Raw genomic sequence first — 17332 nt, forward strand, 5'->3', positions numbered from 1 at the left:
TTTGATCGGTAAATGGCTATAATGAGAGCACTTATTAGTTTAAGAAAAAATAACTAATATTTAATGAACTTTAAATTTGAATAATAAAAATCTTTAATCAATATTTAATGAATTTTAAATTTATATAGTATAAATCTATCTTTAATCTAAATTTAAAATTAGTTTTATTATTATTTTACTATTAAAATACATATAAATGATAATTTTAAAGAGTGTAGATAAAGTTTATGTAAATTAAATTTATTGGTATAGAAAATCTTAACCTTGTAAATGGGAGGAATCAACTAGCTTTATCCTTTCTTAAAATAAACAAATAAAAAAATATTATACACATTTTAGCTCTATTTCTTATTTTTATTCTCATTTCAACAAGTTTCTAATTTTTTTGCTTTCAAAAATTTTAAAAATATTAATAGTCACTAAGTAAATTGTTTTTTTATAATTTAACCGATAGGCTATTTGTGGGAACCTTTATTCTCGAAAATTAAAATTTTGACAGAAAATTAAAATTTTGACAGAAAATTAAAATTTTGACAATAAAAATTGTCAATTTGATAGGAAAATTGAAAATCCTTCCCATTAATTATTTACCAGCCAATTTTTATCTCACTCCACATTTAACTCTTGTTATGATATTTATTAGTTGTTATCTCCACTTTTAACTTATTTTTTTTCTTTTTCTATTTATTAGTTGTGATCTCCACATTAGCTCATGTTGTGATCTATTCATTTAATTTTTAATTTTTTAAAATTGATTTAGATTTTAATTTTTTTATATTATTTAAATTTATTAGTTTATATTAGTTTTATTTTTTCTTGAAATATTATTTTTTAGTTTGTATAATTTATTTAGTCAATACAATATTTGTTAGACATATTTTTTTTTTTGTATTTCTCTTATTCATTTTTCACAATAGATTTTTTGTAGAGTTTTTTAAAATGATTATTTTTTCATATTTGATAAATTTAATTAAATAAATAATATTTATCAATCTATTTAAAAGATTTTAGTAAATATTATGTTATTTAAATTAAAAATGATTAATAATCTAATTTGTTAACATAAGTTTATATTTTAAATATCCACTTTTAACTATTATTTTTCTTTTCTTATTTATTTAAAAAATAGTTACTTGTGATTTCCACATTAGCTTATGTTGTGATCTCTATTTATTTTACTTTAGATTTTTTAAATTGATTTAGGTTTTAGTTTTTAAATTATTTTAAATTATTTTTTATATTAGTTTAGTTTTTCTTTAAATATTATTTTTTCAATTTCTATAATTTATTTAGTCAATAGAATATTTGTTAGAGATGTTGCTATTTTTTCATGTTATTTTAAAAAATTTCTCTAATTAATTTTTCGTAATATATTTTTTAATAGTTCTTTTAAAAATGATTTTTTTTTTCATATTTGATAAATTGAATTTAATTGTAAAATCTTGAAATTATTGAACACTTTTAAATCTTATCTCCTATCGGCGCACTTGTTGCATGCACAAAAGCATGCAACTACTAGTTTTAATAATTTTAGATGTGTTTAAATAAAAATTATTATTTTGATAATAGATCACAAAATGTAATTCAAAGTTTTTACTTTTATACATTACTATCTATCTATTAGTTCTTTTTAATGATTTAATTGTAAAATAGTAGGATTATTGATCTATTAGGTTTTTATGTATTAATTGTGATTATCAAGTCTAATTTTATTGTACATTAGAGTTAAAACTAAATAAAAATAGTCAATTAATTACATTTAATCTACCAATAAAATTAATTGTATCATTACATGAAAAGAACCTTCACTTAATTTGATACAATTCTAATATTATTTTCTAGATTTCTTTAAATGAGTTCTATTTTGACTTCATGTTCTATTTAATAGTCATGCACTACAAATAAAATTTTGCAATATGCATAACTACAATATTAAGGAAATTTGACACATTTATTTTTTGCTACATTGAAAGCGTTTTTGTGATCAACTCTCATTACATTTGTCTACTTTTAATCTTTTTAAATATGTCATATCAATATTTATAACAGATTTGCATGAGTGCATTCAATATTTGAGATTATATTTCTGCCTTTTTTCTATCAAGCAGACTTGAAGCCTCTTCTTCTACTAACATGTGTAACCTCTAACAACTAGCAATTCCAAACTTTTGTGCTTGCAACGATGAGACGATAGGCATTTATTAATATGTTTTAAAACTATAATTTAATGTGCATAAATCAATTTTTTAAAAAAATTAAGTAAAATAAAATTTAAATTATTTTAATAAACTAAATAAATATTATTTATTTAATTTAATTTACCATATATTAATAAATTATCATCTAAAAAATAGCACATATAAAATAAACAGTAAAAATAAACCAAAATAATTATAAAAACTAAAATCTAAACTAATTTAAAGTAAGTCGGCTTAAATATATAAATTAATAATCATTTAAAAAAAATCCACATCAAAAAATTTATTTGAAAAATTAATATGAGAAATATAAAAAGATATTAAAAAATAGCAACTCCTCCCACAAATATCTTATTAGCTAAACTAATTTCAAAAATAAAATAAAATAATTTAAAAACTAAAATTTCAATCAATTTTAAAAATAAAGTTAAATAAAAAGAAGAAAAACGTGAGTTAAAATTGGAGATAACAAGTAAATAAGTTTCTAAATAAATAGGAAAACAAGAGAGTTAAAATTAGAAATAAATTAAAAATTAAAAATTAAAAATTAAAAATTAAAAAAATCTCATCTCAATAAATTAAATTATAAATAATTTATAAATAGAATAAGATAATATTTATTTTTTTAAAAATAAACGACTAATAATAACTAATTAAGTTAAATAATAAATTAAAAATTAAGAGTTAATAGCCGAAATGATAGCTAATTAAGCTAAATAAATATAAATATTTAAATAATGTATGACATATATTATTATTTCTTAGTTATAACTTTTAAGTTAAATAAGTAATTAAAAAAAAAAGTTAATAGTGTAGATGATAACTAATTAAATTAAATAATTGGAAAAAGAGAGAGTTAAAAGTGGAGTGAAATGAAAATCGGTTAGAAAATTATTAACGACAAGGGGTGACAATTTACCGGTCAAAGGTTGACAATTTTTCGGTGAAAAAAGTAATTATACGGGAATGAAGTTTCCACATATAGCCTATTTGCTAAAATATAATTCAAAATTTCTATGAACAACTTTGTTCATACTGCAATGCAAATCACTCCTATTGGCTACTTGTTGCACGTACATAAACGTGCTAGTATAAAATATAAACTAAGTTATAATTGCATCAATTCTCATCATCTTAGCTATGGAATATGTCGATGGACAGTTCTCAAGAAAAATTGAGAAGAAAGAACTTGCAATTTTGAAATAAACGAGTGATTACAACCCAATAACACTTAATATTTTTGCTACCTATTTACAAAGAAAAAATACTTAACATAAAGACATATTTCTAAATTGAAAGTTCCAATAAATTATTTTGAAGAAAAAATACTTAACATAAAGATGTATTTCTAACTCAAAATTCATAGTAAAAAGACTATTTTTTAAAATTTAAAAAATTATATTAATTTTATATATTTTTGATTTTCTTAGAACACTTTCTCCTAAATCACCTTATATAGCCGATAGACTATTTGTGGAAACTTTATTCCTAAAAATTAAATTATAACGAAAAAGTTGTAGTTGGCAAAATAAAAATAATAATATAATAATAATTAAAAAAAAAAAAAAAAATCACTTTCACTCAAAATTATAAATTCTTCTAAAAGTACAAAACCATTCGTCAAAATTGAAATTTTATTATATACATGTCTTGTCAATATGAACCATATTTTCTTGTGGTAGATTGAAAATGAAAGTGGTACACGCTGAGCATATGCGTAGAGAAAGAGCCCTAAGAGACATCATGCTCTAATAATAATGCCAAACCAGTTGAGGCCTTACTTTGTGGGAGAGAGAAAATTGTCATTCGCAAACTCAATCACAAAATATTTCTCCGGATATTATTACATGTATTGGGAAATCTGTTCCATCCTACAGCACCCAAAAAAAAAACCAGTAAAGCGTAGAGGGCACTAGCACTCCTCGTACTCTTAATGAAATGTGTAAGAAATCTGGAGTAAAAGAGAAATTGGGGTTGTAAAACATGGCAGTGACAGGGTTGGGTGCTGCTGGCATGGCATCCATGCTGGCGGATTACCCAAGCAACGGGCTGACCGGCTTTAGGATTCGTCTCTCTTCTCCATCTTATGCCGTAGGTCGTTTGTATTCATTCTCTCCTTATTGCAGAATGCGCGCCAAGAAATCAAGGTTTGGTCTTGCGTAGACCCAATTCATTCGCATTGAATTCATGATAATTTCAGGTTGTTTTAAGACACTTTGGGAATATTATTAAGGTCTGCATATTTTTAAATCGAATTCACCCTCGTTGCAGTTATGATAATTTCAGATTTTTAAGACATTCATGAAAGATTATGAAGGTCTGCATATTCGTAAATGCAGTTCATTCTCATTAATTTTATGACAGTTTTATTTATCTATTAACTAAACCATGATTCAATGAATTTTTGAATGATTATTTCAGGTTTTTTAACGAAACGGGCAAAGTTTAGGAACTATATAAGCAAAACTTATATGTTTTTTTTCTTTTCCGTAAACCCTGAAATAAAATATTGCATTTTGATTATGATTAGGAGTTTATTTTAGCAGAAGAGATCAGCAGAGCTATCCAAATATTGGCGGCGTGTTTTTGTACACACGATCAGTTTCAAACATCTTTAAGTACTTCATATATATGGTTGAAGTTCGTCCCGGTCGTCTTTCCTTTGTATACGTGGATCAAGCTCAAAATGTACTTTTATAATCATTTCCCTTCAACCTTATCGAATGTTTATTGGAGTAATGGGCTGACTCATTGCGATAGCAAGATTTGAGTCATGGGCTGCCTTACTATGATGGGAGCATGTGAACCGGGAGAGTTATTGATTAATTTATTGCAATGGAAGATTCCAAACTCTAACCGCTCTCGTGAGTGCCCCTATTACCATTGCGCCACGACTTGGGAGAGTTGAAGAATTTATTGCAATGGAAGAATCTGAACTCTAATTACACTTGTACCATTGCACCCAGCATCATTACTTCACAACTTGGATTGGTTTGTCCCTAAATTTATGTTGATTTTTTTTCCATATGGAAGAGTCTTCTAGGTCATGTGGAGTGTTGATGCCTAAGAGGTTTATGCCTAAATAAGGGTAGTGGGGGAAGCTTTGTAGGAGTGGGATACAATGCGCCCTACAAAGAAACCTCTGGAATTTCTAAGAAGCCAATTCTTCTTGTCAGGAATTTGAATGAAAAGGAGAAGGTACCTCTCTTACGAACAGACAAAGCTAAGGGGAGGCAAAATGCCTAATTGAGCTTTGAGATGGGTGAAGAATATGAAAGATGACATTCACAAGGTTTTAATCATTCCTGGTCAGAGATCTATGTCTCCATCTACAAGGACACGATGTACCACATACCCTTCATTGTTGGATGGGATAACAGGATGCCAAAGTCAAAGTGACATAGGGAAAAATATTCAGATCCTAGTCATGGGAAGCACCTACAAGGGTCTAAATAAAAGCACAAAACTCCTAAGGAGAATGTAAATCAAAGCTATCAGATTTCCACAATCCATATTAATAATTCTAGCCTTTTTCTGGGAATGATTGTGTAAGAATTTTTTTTTATCATCAACGTTTTGGATCGCACTACATGATCCATCACCAAGATGCAAGAGAGTCAAAGAGAAAATGAAAATGACAATATAAATATGATACGTGTGAACAAAAGGACAACAAGAGACACCAAGAATGGGTTCTTGCTTCCAAACATAACCAGTCCCTATAAGGGTCCGGTGAAAGAATAACAATCCCGACAACAAATCTTTTTGAAGAGCAGGCTGTAATTGGTAGAAGTCATCCTCTATTTTATATCTATGTTACATGGAAATCTGTTTCCTGTCCCTAGGGAACTGGTTTCCATACAGGAAATGTTTCGGGAATAGTGGGACAAAAAGGGGATGTCCCCTCACTGTCCCCAATTTTGAAAAACAACAGGAAACCATTGGAGATCTCCCCTAACATTTGGGGACGTCGATCCATCCCCGAAACACCTAAGGGATGGCTGAAACGTCCCCGAAACAAAAAACTGTCCCCAAAATGTTCAAATGGTTTTTGGCATTAAAAAATAAATAAAAACACTTATTTTAATTTTTTTTGCCAAATTGACAATGTGGGGGGGCCCACAAGGTTCAAATTTGTGCCTGCAATAATAAAATTCATGATTAAATATTCGACAATAAAATTTGTGATTAAATGTTTAAATTTTATTTATTAAATGATAAATATTAAAATTTAAAATATATTAATATTTTGATGTTGGACTCTTGAGACTTTTGGACAGTTTGAGACATTTTGATTTTGATATTTATATTGATAGACCTGGTTTTGATGTTTGAGACTGTAGTTATAATGCTGTTATACTGACTTATACTTCTGCTATCATCATTTATGTTGTTATACTAATGTTGTAACTTGTAACTCCTGAACCAGTGATTTATTTGCACAATAATCAGTTATTGACATCTCTCTCTCTCTCTCTGTGCATAATATTTTAATATATTTTAAGTTTTTTAAAAATTCACACACACACACACGCGCGCGCGCGCGCCCGCTTATATATGGGCAAGAGTCTACAACACAGTGGAAAATTGTGAGCCTCTTATTTGGGAGGTCTTGTGTTTGAGTCTACTCGAGCTTTATAAATAATAATAATCAATCATGACACATAATAATAATTAATAATTTTTATACTGTTGCCAATAGTGGCATGTTGTGATGGTTAAGTTGTTGCATTGTTATCCTTGCCATCAAGGTTCAAATCTAATGGGGATGAGGTCCCCCATTTGTGGCTTCACTGGTTCATAGCTCCAGGTCAAAGCGTTTACCCCTTTTAAAAAAAAATAAAACTAAAAAATAAAAATAAATTTTTATACTCTCATACCCCTGTCCCTGTCTTCGAAATGCCATGGAACATAGTTTTAGATACGTTGTGACGAGAGAAAAGGCTTCATGATCACAATTAAACCCAAAAAAACAGAAAATAATAATACTAACATAAGCTAATTCAAAAAAACAGAAAATAATAATACTAACATAAGCTAACTGGGTCATATCTGTAAAGAATTAACATAGGACACATTGATTAACAAAAAGAGAAAAGCAACAAAGACACATTCCTTGTAATTCATTAAGAGAAAACATGCCAAGGTTTGAGAGTATGCCTTAGGATACAAATGTTACAATGTACACCCACGGTCGATAAGCCGTAAAGCTAAAACTCTTCAAATCTAGCTATATTTCTTAATTGAGTGAAACAGAGCTCAATCATCCATTTAGTTCTAATTGACAGGCATCTATTACAATGTAGATATTGGTTTTATAGAACAACCTTTTGACCATGTTGATCATGCAATGATCACTTTTTTGTTACAATCGAATGACATGCTGAAGAATCAGACATGCATCCTTTGATCTCCAAGGATGTAGACAAGTGTATTTGTGGTGTTGGTTAATCACAACATGCTTGCCAACTACAGCTGAAAATGTAGTCATAGCGGCTTTGTGGAGATGATCATGATTATAAGGGCTAACTAAAAGATGCACCCTCTAACAAATGTTAAACTTGTTGTTAGCCTTGTGCATTATGCTCTAGGGCATATTCTTAGAATATGCTGTAGTGGTGTTAAATTTCAAACCAGAATAGCATAAATAAATAACAGATACATAAACACAATCAATACCATAGTACACTAGGAAAACCCTCCTACTCGAGGGAAAAACCCAACCACACTAAAAATACTATTGTTAGGAATAATTGTAAACCTTCGAGAATAGTTATTACCTTTAGGAATAGTTATTAGTCAAGTGCGTAAGTTGTCCGGTACAGAAGGTAGTTGGAACGTGATGGTTGAGTCACACCCCTTCAGGTACTATATGTATATCAGCTTGAGCAGTATTAGATATGAATTGGAAGTACATTATCTTATATTGTATTGTCATGAACATTGATGGAATTAGTAGTTCAGTTCTATGAAACTTAGTACTACATTCTTTACTTTTCTATTATGCATTAAACATGTTTACCCGTGACGGTAAACATTTGACACCATTGTTGATTTCGAATCTGGGGAGCACGACATGAACAATGGCATACAAAGAGTAAAATAAATGGGATCACCTCTCTAGGAGAATGTGAGAATCAATGAAAATGAAATAACCTAGCTATACGAAGGTGAGCATGAACTAACCACAAACTTTCATATTTTGTTCTGTGCGAGTATTTAAACCTTCTTACGGAGAGAAGCCACACGTGAAGGGGTTTCAGAGGACATTGTTTGGGACTCACTGAATGCGACCCTCACTGCAAACTGCTTGTTGCATCAATTTCCTCGATTGTTTGCACATGTGTTTCTGGTGCAGACAAGGCAACAAGAGGAAATTGAGCAGGAACAATGCAGGTAACAAACCCTCTGAAACTTCCTAGAATGCAATCGTCGGGAAGATGAGGAACGTGATTAAAACCGTCGAAGGTCTAACCCATGAGCCCTAGGCCATGGGAATGTGAGTGAAATGTCATAAGAGTGTGAGTGAAAATAGCACTAAACTTTGTAACAGTTGCATTAATGACCCATGATGATGTACAGAGAATATACATAAATAGAAGTGTTCTTTCTATATGTGTTGTTTCAAATACACAAATGAGAAGTATATATGCCAAATACACTAAATAAGGATAGAAATAGAAGGGAACAAATCGATGTAGTACATGCCAAACACCAAGCCTTAATTCTTGCACAACAAACCGAACGAAGACGAAGGTTAAAGCAACTTGCCAAAGGGAACCACGAAGGTGTCACATAGGGTGACCACAAGGGTGTCATGGGAGGTGCAGTAACTGAAGGGGAATGGTTCTGTTCGCAAGAACACTGACAAGCGAGTAGTAGTGAGGAACTTTTGGAGGAGACATGACAGGGATTGGGTTTGATTGAATAGACACATGAACAATTTTTAAACATATCTATCACACCTCAGGCGGAGGGAAACTAAGGCAGAAGCAACCGAAGCGAAAGGGAAGAGGAAGCGAAGTAAGCTAAAGACACTGAGGCAGCGAGAAGTGTCTGGAGGACACTGTACGGTGACCAGGGAAACCCTTCCACGATCCAATCCTAGCAGTTCGGGAACACAAGTTGGTCGAGGACAAACGAGAAGAGTCATGTCGCAGAAACAAAAACTACCCAATTTTACTGGTGATGCAAAGGAAGATCTTGTCAGACATTGCCATACGTGTGAAACTATCTAGGTGGCAAATGGGGTTATTGATAAAGATGAATGGGTCCAGTAGTTTCTTGCAACCCTAATGGGTGGTGCCATCGATTGGTATTCAGATATGGACAAGACAAAAATAGGTTTCTAGGATGATCTCAGAAAAGAATTCGACGTAGAATTTAAATTGCTTCAAGATGATAATAAGATCATCACAAAAATCTATAGTGCTAAACAAGGGAAGAAGGAAATTGTCCGAGCGTACAATAGAAGGTTGAAAGAATTGCTCGGAAAGATGGAAACCTAACTGACGGACGAATTGAAGAAGAGATGGTTCATCGATGGATTGAATGCATCTCTGAGAAGAAAAATGAGGATAGTATCGCCAACGTCATACAATGATGCTAATGACAGAGCTATGAATTTGGAAACCGAAAGTAAAACATTAAAGAAGAAGAAGAAAAGTAAATCATCATCCGAGAGTGATGAATCATTAGATGAGGGTAGTAATAGCGACGATGAATCCAATAAAAAGGTACAAGCATCACAAAAAGACATGGAATGCATGATGCGGGAGTTCAAAACAATAAAAGGAGGCACAGGGCAAAATCATGAAGGAGAGTTGTGGTGCACAGAGTGCAAAGAAAGCGGGCACACAAAAGGAGCGTGTCCGAAAAAGTCATTATGGGACATTTGCCAAGTGATGGGCCATTCCACCAAGGACTTCCCATATAGCTTAAAGACGAGAGGGCCACAAGTACTTTTCACCCAGGAACAACCATCTACCTCCGAGGAAACCACCGCCAACCAGAAAACAAACAATGTGTCACCTAGCGAGTTCTAAAATAACCGGCGATGAGGAAGAGGAGGTAATGAGAACAGAAGCCAGATATAACATGACTCAAAGGGCCGATTGATGATTCATTGTTGATGTGCAGCCAATGGGGCCACTTCGCTCGAGACTGCAAGAAGAACGACACATTGCAAAATTTGTGTCGATGGTGTGGTCCTTGAGACCATGAAGAAGCTAATTGCCCAAAACCTCGAGTGAACTTACTCAACATTGAAAATGAAGAAGTATTGGCAGTCACTTGTAATCAGGTGAAACAAGCCGTGTACCTTGATCCCTGTACAGAGAAGCAGAAAGTACAGGAGGCAAAAGATGAAATAGCGAAGGCAATGAAAGCGAAGGGGGATTCGCGTGTGGCTACAAGCCTACAAGTACCTCCGGATGAATAGAGGCCGAGAATAACATACTAGGGTGGATATTGCAAATGGAGGTTCTAGTTAAAATACAAGACCTCCACACCTTACCCTAGTTTAAGACGACATTACTGAATACCTGCACTCTACAACCAAGTACCGATACCACACAACAACCAAATGTTTTGGGAGGATCGACAGTAGATTCTATGGTACTCATGTTGAACAATGGATGGTATCTTGCAGTCATTGAGATGGGTATCCTCAAGACAATCCTCATTGATAACATAATTGATGGTGGGTTAGGGGTAAATGTGCTTTCAGAGATGTGGAAAAAACTTGGGAAGCCTACCCTATGGCCCCCCACCTTCAACTTACTTGGTGCAAACCAACGTGGAATTAAACCTGCGGGAACATTGATGGCTCAGCTAGTCACCATTGGAACCCAACCATTTGTGCTAGATTTTGTCATGATTCTATTGAAAAAGAAGGGATATGATGCCATTCTCGAAAGGGGATGGCTAGTAGCAGCTCAGGCAAACCTATTTGGAAGAAAAACACGCTTTCACTAGAGAGCGGCAGAAGGAAGTTCATTATCGACCTTTGTACACAAATGGTGAGTGAGGAGATGGCTTCGGAATTTGAATTCGACAAAGAGCTTGGTGGAATGGACAAGGGAAGAGACCGAATGGAGCCTAAAGATGAAGGCGTGCTGGAAGTCGAAGGATGTTTGGAAGATGACTTGGATTTTCCCTGAATGGACTCTTCCATTGGCAAATGGAAGATTATGAGTTATTTTCGAGTTGCAATATGTTAGGAGTGGAAGAAATGGATGGAGAAGAGAAGGATGTGTTTCTGCCAAAGTTTGGGGAATACAAAGGAGAAGTCTAGGATAAAAGTCCTGCTCTCAACTTTGATGCAAGGATACCAATCAAGTACGAAGAGCCATCTGTACGAGTCACGAATCTTGGGGATGAAGAGAATCTGCACAACATATTGGTTGGCGATGATTGGGATCCTGCGTTAAAGGCGACAACATTCAAAATCCTCACAAAGTACAAAGATGTGTTTGCCTGGAGTTACAAAGAGTGTACCACCAGAGTTGTGCCTTAGTGCCTGGAGTCGTACATGTGCGGAAGAGACCGTACAGGATGAACAAGAATAATGCAGCTAGGGTTGATGAAGAGATCTGACGCATGCTTGAGGCAGGAATTATATTTAGAGTAGAGACAAGTGAATGGGTCTCACCTATTGTGATATCGTTAAAGGAGGCAAACTAGATTAGGATCCGTGTCGATTTCCGTTGCTTGAATGCTATCACTATAAAGGACCCCTTCCCTTTTCTGTTCATGAATACACTACTCGAAGAAGTTGCTAGACACAAAATGTACTCATTTATGGATGGGTTCTTTGGTTATAACCAGATATCAATCGTGGATGAGGGTAAATTGAAGACCATTTTCATGGTAGAGGATGACGTCTATGCATATAACCAGATGCCCTTTGGTTTGTGCAATGCACCAACAACGTTCCAAAGAATAATTCTTCATATCTTTGATAAAATGTCCGTATGAAACTTTCGCACATTCTTGAATGATTAGTCTATCTTTAGTAGACAAGACATTTATTTGGCAATACTTGGGGAGTACATGGAAAGGTGTCATCGGGCCAGGCTAGCACTGAACTTGAAGAAGTATGGGGCATATTGTATGTAAGATGAGACTCAAAATTGATCTAGACAAGATACGCGTGATAGTGGAGATGGAAGTGCTAACCGATGTTAGTGGAGTCAAATCCTTTTTAGGACACATTAGATATTATAGAAGGTTCATAAAGAACTTTGCTCAAGTTTCATGCCCCCTCGACGTGTTGACAAGAAAAGGAGAACCCTATGTTTAGGGTATGGAGCAAGAAACCTCCTTTAAGGAATTGAAGACAAGATTGCTAGGGGCACCAATCCTAGTATACCCGAACTGGGATAAAGAGTCTCACATGCATGTGGACACATCTAACTTTGCAATTGGCGCAATATTTGCACAAATGGGTGATCAAGGCTTGGACCATCCTATCTATTTTGCTAGCAGATTGTTGTCGAGGGCGGAGAAGAACTACAAATACAACGGAGTGGGACACTCTAGGAATGGTGTATGTCGTACAAAAGTTTAAACATTATATGTTGGCGACACCCTTCACATTCTATGTAGACCATCAAGCATTGATGTACTCAATGAACAAATCCATCATCTAGGGGAGGGTGAGCAGATGGTTGTTGCTACTCCAGGAGTTTACATTCACCATTGTGGTGTGATCGAGGGAGAGCCATGTTATAGCTGATTAACTATCTCAAATTAGGTTGGGTGAGCCATCGGAAGGAGTCAATGATGACTTCCTAGATGCGCATTTGTTCCGTATAGCCATCCTTTTGGAGTGGTACATAAGCATCGGCAAATATCTATCCACTTCACAATTCCCCAGGGAGATATCACCAGGCCAACGACGGAAGTTGGCACTAAGGAGCAAAATGTTTTTGCTGATTAGTGGTCTGTTGTATAAAATGGGGCCAAACCGAGTATTAAGAAGATGTGTCATGGAGGAGGTAGTACAAAGTGTCCTTCGAGAAGCTCACGAAGGCCCATCAGGAGGGCTTATAAGACTAGACACGACGACAAGAAAAGTACTCCTAGTAGGGCTATGGTGGCCTATGCTATACAATGATGCTAGGGAGTGGGTGGTCAGCTATGACACTTGTCAACGTGCAGGTAAACCCTTGAAACGGGATTTTATGCCGCTTAATCCATCACATGCCCAAGAGTTGTTCGAATGGTGGGGTTTAGATTTCGTGGGGCCCCTCAAGCCAAGTAGGGCTCAGAGATGCCGCTGTGTTGTGGTAGCAATTGAGTATCTGACAAAGTGGGTAGAGGCACGAGCGTTGCCCGACAACTCAACCATAAGCACGACGAAGTTTATTTATGAGCCTATGTTCCCTCGAGTTTCCGGGACAGGGGGATGGGGGGATGAGGAAACGGGTTTCCGAGACTTTTTTTTTTTGGCTGAAATAGGGGACTACAGGGGACGATTATATATATATTCATGAATTTCAGAATTACATAACATTGTCACATTCATCATAGCAACATAGTTTAAAATTATCAATTTCATTCATCGAATTAGCATAGAACATAGCATCAAATCAAATCATTGTCTAAGAATTGAAACATAGGATGACATCAAATAAGAGAATCAATCTGCCATAGATTAGACTTTATAGCCCTTTCTTGTGGGTTTTGAAGGAAAACTGAATTTGTTCTGCCAAATCTTCCTAGACGGGTAGTAGCCATCTTGTTTGGGTAGTAATCAGCTACAACAATTTATTTTTGGGCAATTATTGCTGCTATTAGAGCATTATCAAAGGTGAAAACAATTTGAGTATTCCTCAACCCAATAGCAATCATTTCCAGGTTTGCAATATGAATATCAAATAGAAGTCTAATTTACAATCATTTTCAGGTCTAGTTTGTTGAACAAAAGTTGAAGTTTTAATTTTCAGTCATAGTTGGATGCTAAGTTTATAATGGCTTCCAAAAAAAATCTTTTGACATGGGTTATATTAACAAATTTTATTATTTTAATGTGGGGCCAGCGAATGGGTAGAAAATCACCATTTATTAATGTTCTTTTTATAGTTGAATTTTATTTTAAAATCGGAAACTTCAAGCAATCCCTAGGACAAATGGGAAACGACTACAAAGTCCCTGGGATGGTCAACACCCTTTGGAAATGCGTTGACCGTTTCTGAAGTTTCAGGGATGGGTTTCCGATTTTCTTGCTTGGGTGGGGACGGCTTGGAAACATTTCCGGCTGTCTCCAAGTCCCCAAAATGAAGATGGTTTCCGAAACTCAAGGCTTAGGGTTGGAAACGCGTCCCCGAGTAACATAGTTATGAGCAGATCATCACATGTTATGGCATCCCTATTTAGTTGACCAGTAACAGGGGAGGTCACTTCGTTAATCATGTGCTTCGACTGCTCATGACCAAGTTCAAAATTTTTAACTCCTTGTCAAGCTCGTATTATCTGAGGGCCAATGGCTAGGCGAAGGCAACGACCAAAATCCTAGTATCGGACATCTACAAGTCATGTGGGGTGGAGCAAACAAATTACGAAGAGAAGCCGCCATCAACACTTCGGGCATACCACACAATGTACAAAATTACAATGAGACAAACATCATTCCAACTAATGTTATGGTTCCAAGCCTTTGAATAGCGATTAAAAATAGATTTGGCAATATGGAAAGTCTTCGAGAGAGATTGTATAAGCTGAACCAACTAGACGAATGGAGGCTAATGGTGTAATGGGCAACAAAGGTGGCACAAACTCGTCATAAAGCATGACATGATAAACACCTGAAGCGAACAAGGTTTCAGCCTGGACAGTTGGTGCTAAGGTACAATGGGCGTAATGAGATCAAACGTGGGAAGTTCAAGGTGAAATGGTTAGACCCTACAAAATACGGGAAGCTGGTGGAGACATTAAGCTGTGGACTCTCGATGGATGGGAGATAGCAGATCCAGTTAATGGTTCGCATTTGAAAATCTATCATCAGAGGAAGGAGGGTTGTAGAGTTCATACCGATTGTCCAAAAGAGGGGAATACTTGGAAAAAGAAAGAAAGAAAAGATGAAAAAAAGAACAAAAAAAAGAAGAAGTCACCAAACGGTGATTGTCATCTGATGGTAAGGTCACTGTCGGCAAAAGACCACTGCAATCGTCCAAGAAATAAAAACTGCCGCACACTAATAAATACACGAACACATTCGCACAGAGCCATCAAAACATTCACCCACAATGACATTAAGACTGTTAGCAAGACACTTGAGAACAAATGTGCGTCATCTCACATAAATGTGAGCTATTTACATTGAATTTTTTTTGGCAAGCATTAAGCGTCCACATGGGAAAAGGTAGAGGAAGCCCATAGAGAGTCATTTTGCAGACGGAGTGAGGCCGTCAGTGGAAAAGGATTGCCACGGAGAGGGAAGAGGTCAACGGTGGAAGAAGAGTGCCATCAAAGAAGGAACAAGTGGCATACAAACAAAGTCGGAAAGGAAAGCTGTACAACTGTTCGAAGAATCAGTTATTGCAAGAAATGACAAAAGCGAGACAGTTATGGACTTAGTCGGAAAGCAAATTGCTTCCTGGAGAACAAAGTTACATATAGACTTGCTGAGTTTGAGCTCCAAGATGACCAAGAATGCTAAGATTTTTCCTTCAAGCGTAAAAGTTGTAGGTAGTATGGACAAAGGCAAGAAGACGAGGAGACCGAGAGCGTCTAGAACCTCTACTAAGGAGCACGTGACTCCAAAGACAATAATGTTTGAAGGCTTGAATGGTTTGGATTGCCGAAGGTGGTGGTTCGAGAGTGCGACAACACTAGACAACCAGGTTTTTAAGGATAACTTGAGGCACGCGCAGGTGCAATGGATGATACATATGTCGGTATTCTGCACCTAGGATTTTGAAGGCCCTCTCCGAGCAATGATTGAGACCTTTGATAGCGTCTCCATGAAGAGCATAGTATCATACATGGACCACTTGGTATCAGTTTCTTTCACATCATTAGAATTCAGGCGAGTTTTTGGCTTACTAGTGAAAGAGCATAAAGTGGAGTTGAAGTCGTAGAAATTGACTCTGGAGGTGAAGGATTTCTACATCCGGCTACTCTACTGAGATGACCTCACAGAAGCCAAGAGGGAGTCACTTAACAAGGCTTAACAAAATAGGGGGATAAAGAGGTTGTTTATCAGAGAGGGGCATTGGCAAGGCTTGATGGACTTGGTCAAAAGTCGGCTAATAGGCTCCGGCCGTGTGTGCGACATTTCATTTGAGCAGGTCTCTATCATGAATAACTTGCTGGGAGGAAGTGTTTATAATTGGGACACATTATTAGTGGCGTGCATGTACAAATTTATGACCCTTCAGCATAGGATGTTCTACATACTGCACCACTCGATCAGATTGCTTATGGATGTCGTGGTTAACCAGGTACCGCATGACATTTTGACGATAGAGGTCGAAGTAGTACCCATGGTACTAGATACGCCCTCTATTATTAGACAGTGACATTTGGACTCGCTAGGAGGTCAAAAAGTAGCATGACAGAAGAGGTCCAAGCAGGCGACAAATGTCAGCTTAGGCCTTGGGGATATGGATAGCGGGTGCTAGGAGACGTTCGAGGATGAGAATGCCACAGAAGAGGATGAAGATGAGTAAGTGGAGGTGATTTCAACAACCTCACTGTTATTTCCACGACCTATTTTGTCTAGCACGACTCATTTGACACCCATTGCCACCAATGCCTTTATTCCGACATTTGGTTAAGTTAGAGAAGCAATAGATATGATTCCATCGACAGTGACGATGACGAGGGTTCCGAGGGTGGCTAAGACTATAATGATGGAGGCCACTCCTGTGACAGTATCGACCATGACCACAGAGAGCACTCCAACAGTTGCTGATATGCCTCATACAATCAAAGATTTGATTGGAAATGTGACATAAGGAGTCGAGGAGATTGCAGGCGATGGATCATAGGAGCAGGTTCGACTAGAGGTGGTTGGGTTGGATGCTGTAGTGATTGTGGATGCCGCATTATTGGCTGATCCAGTAGGAGGTAGTCCTTGAGTGAGCATGAACGTGAGTATTCTTGAACAAGAACATCATGCACCAGTG

The 17332-nt window shown here is 35.7% G+C and overlaps 1 protein-coding gene across 3 annotated transcripts in view; it reads left to right on the plus strand.

Moving 5' to 3' along the window:
- Positions 1–3866: 3866 nt before the first annotated feature.
- SS4 (starch synthase 4) overlaps positions 3867–17332 on the plus strand; it is a 153460-nt gene continuing 139994 nt past the window's right edge. For 2 of the 3 annotated variants that reach the window (XM_089825247.1, XM_089825248.1), the window contains exon 1: positions 3867–4345. In XM_089825247.1, coding sequence (XP_089681373.1) covers positions 4182–4345 — 164 coding nt within the window. In that variant the 5' untranslated portion in view covers positions 3867–4181. The remainder of the gene's footprint in view (positions 4346–17332) is intronic. The other variant, XM_089825249.1, reaches the window with a different exon arrangement.

This window comes from Cupressus sempervirens, chromosome 4, assembly GCF_028749045.1.
Source record: "Cupressus sempervirens isolate cs-2001-9-10 chromosome 4, ASM2874904v1, whole genome shotgun sequence".
Classification (NCBI taxonomy): domain Eukaryota; kingdom Viridiplantae; phylum Streptophyta; class Pinopsida; order Cupressales; family Cupressaceae; genus Cupressus; species Cupressus sempervirens.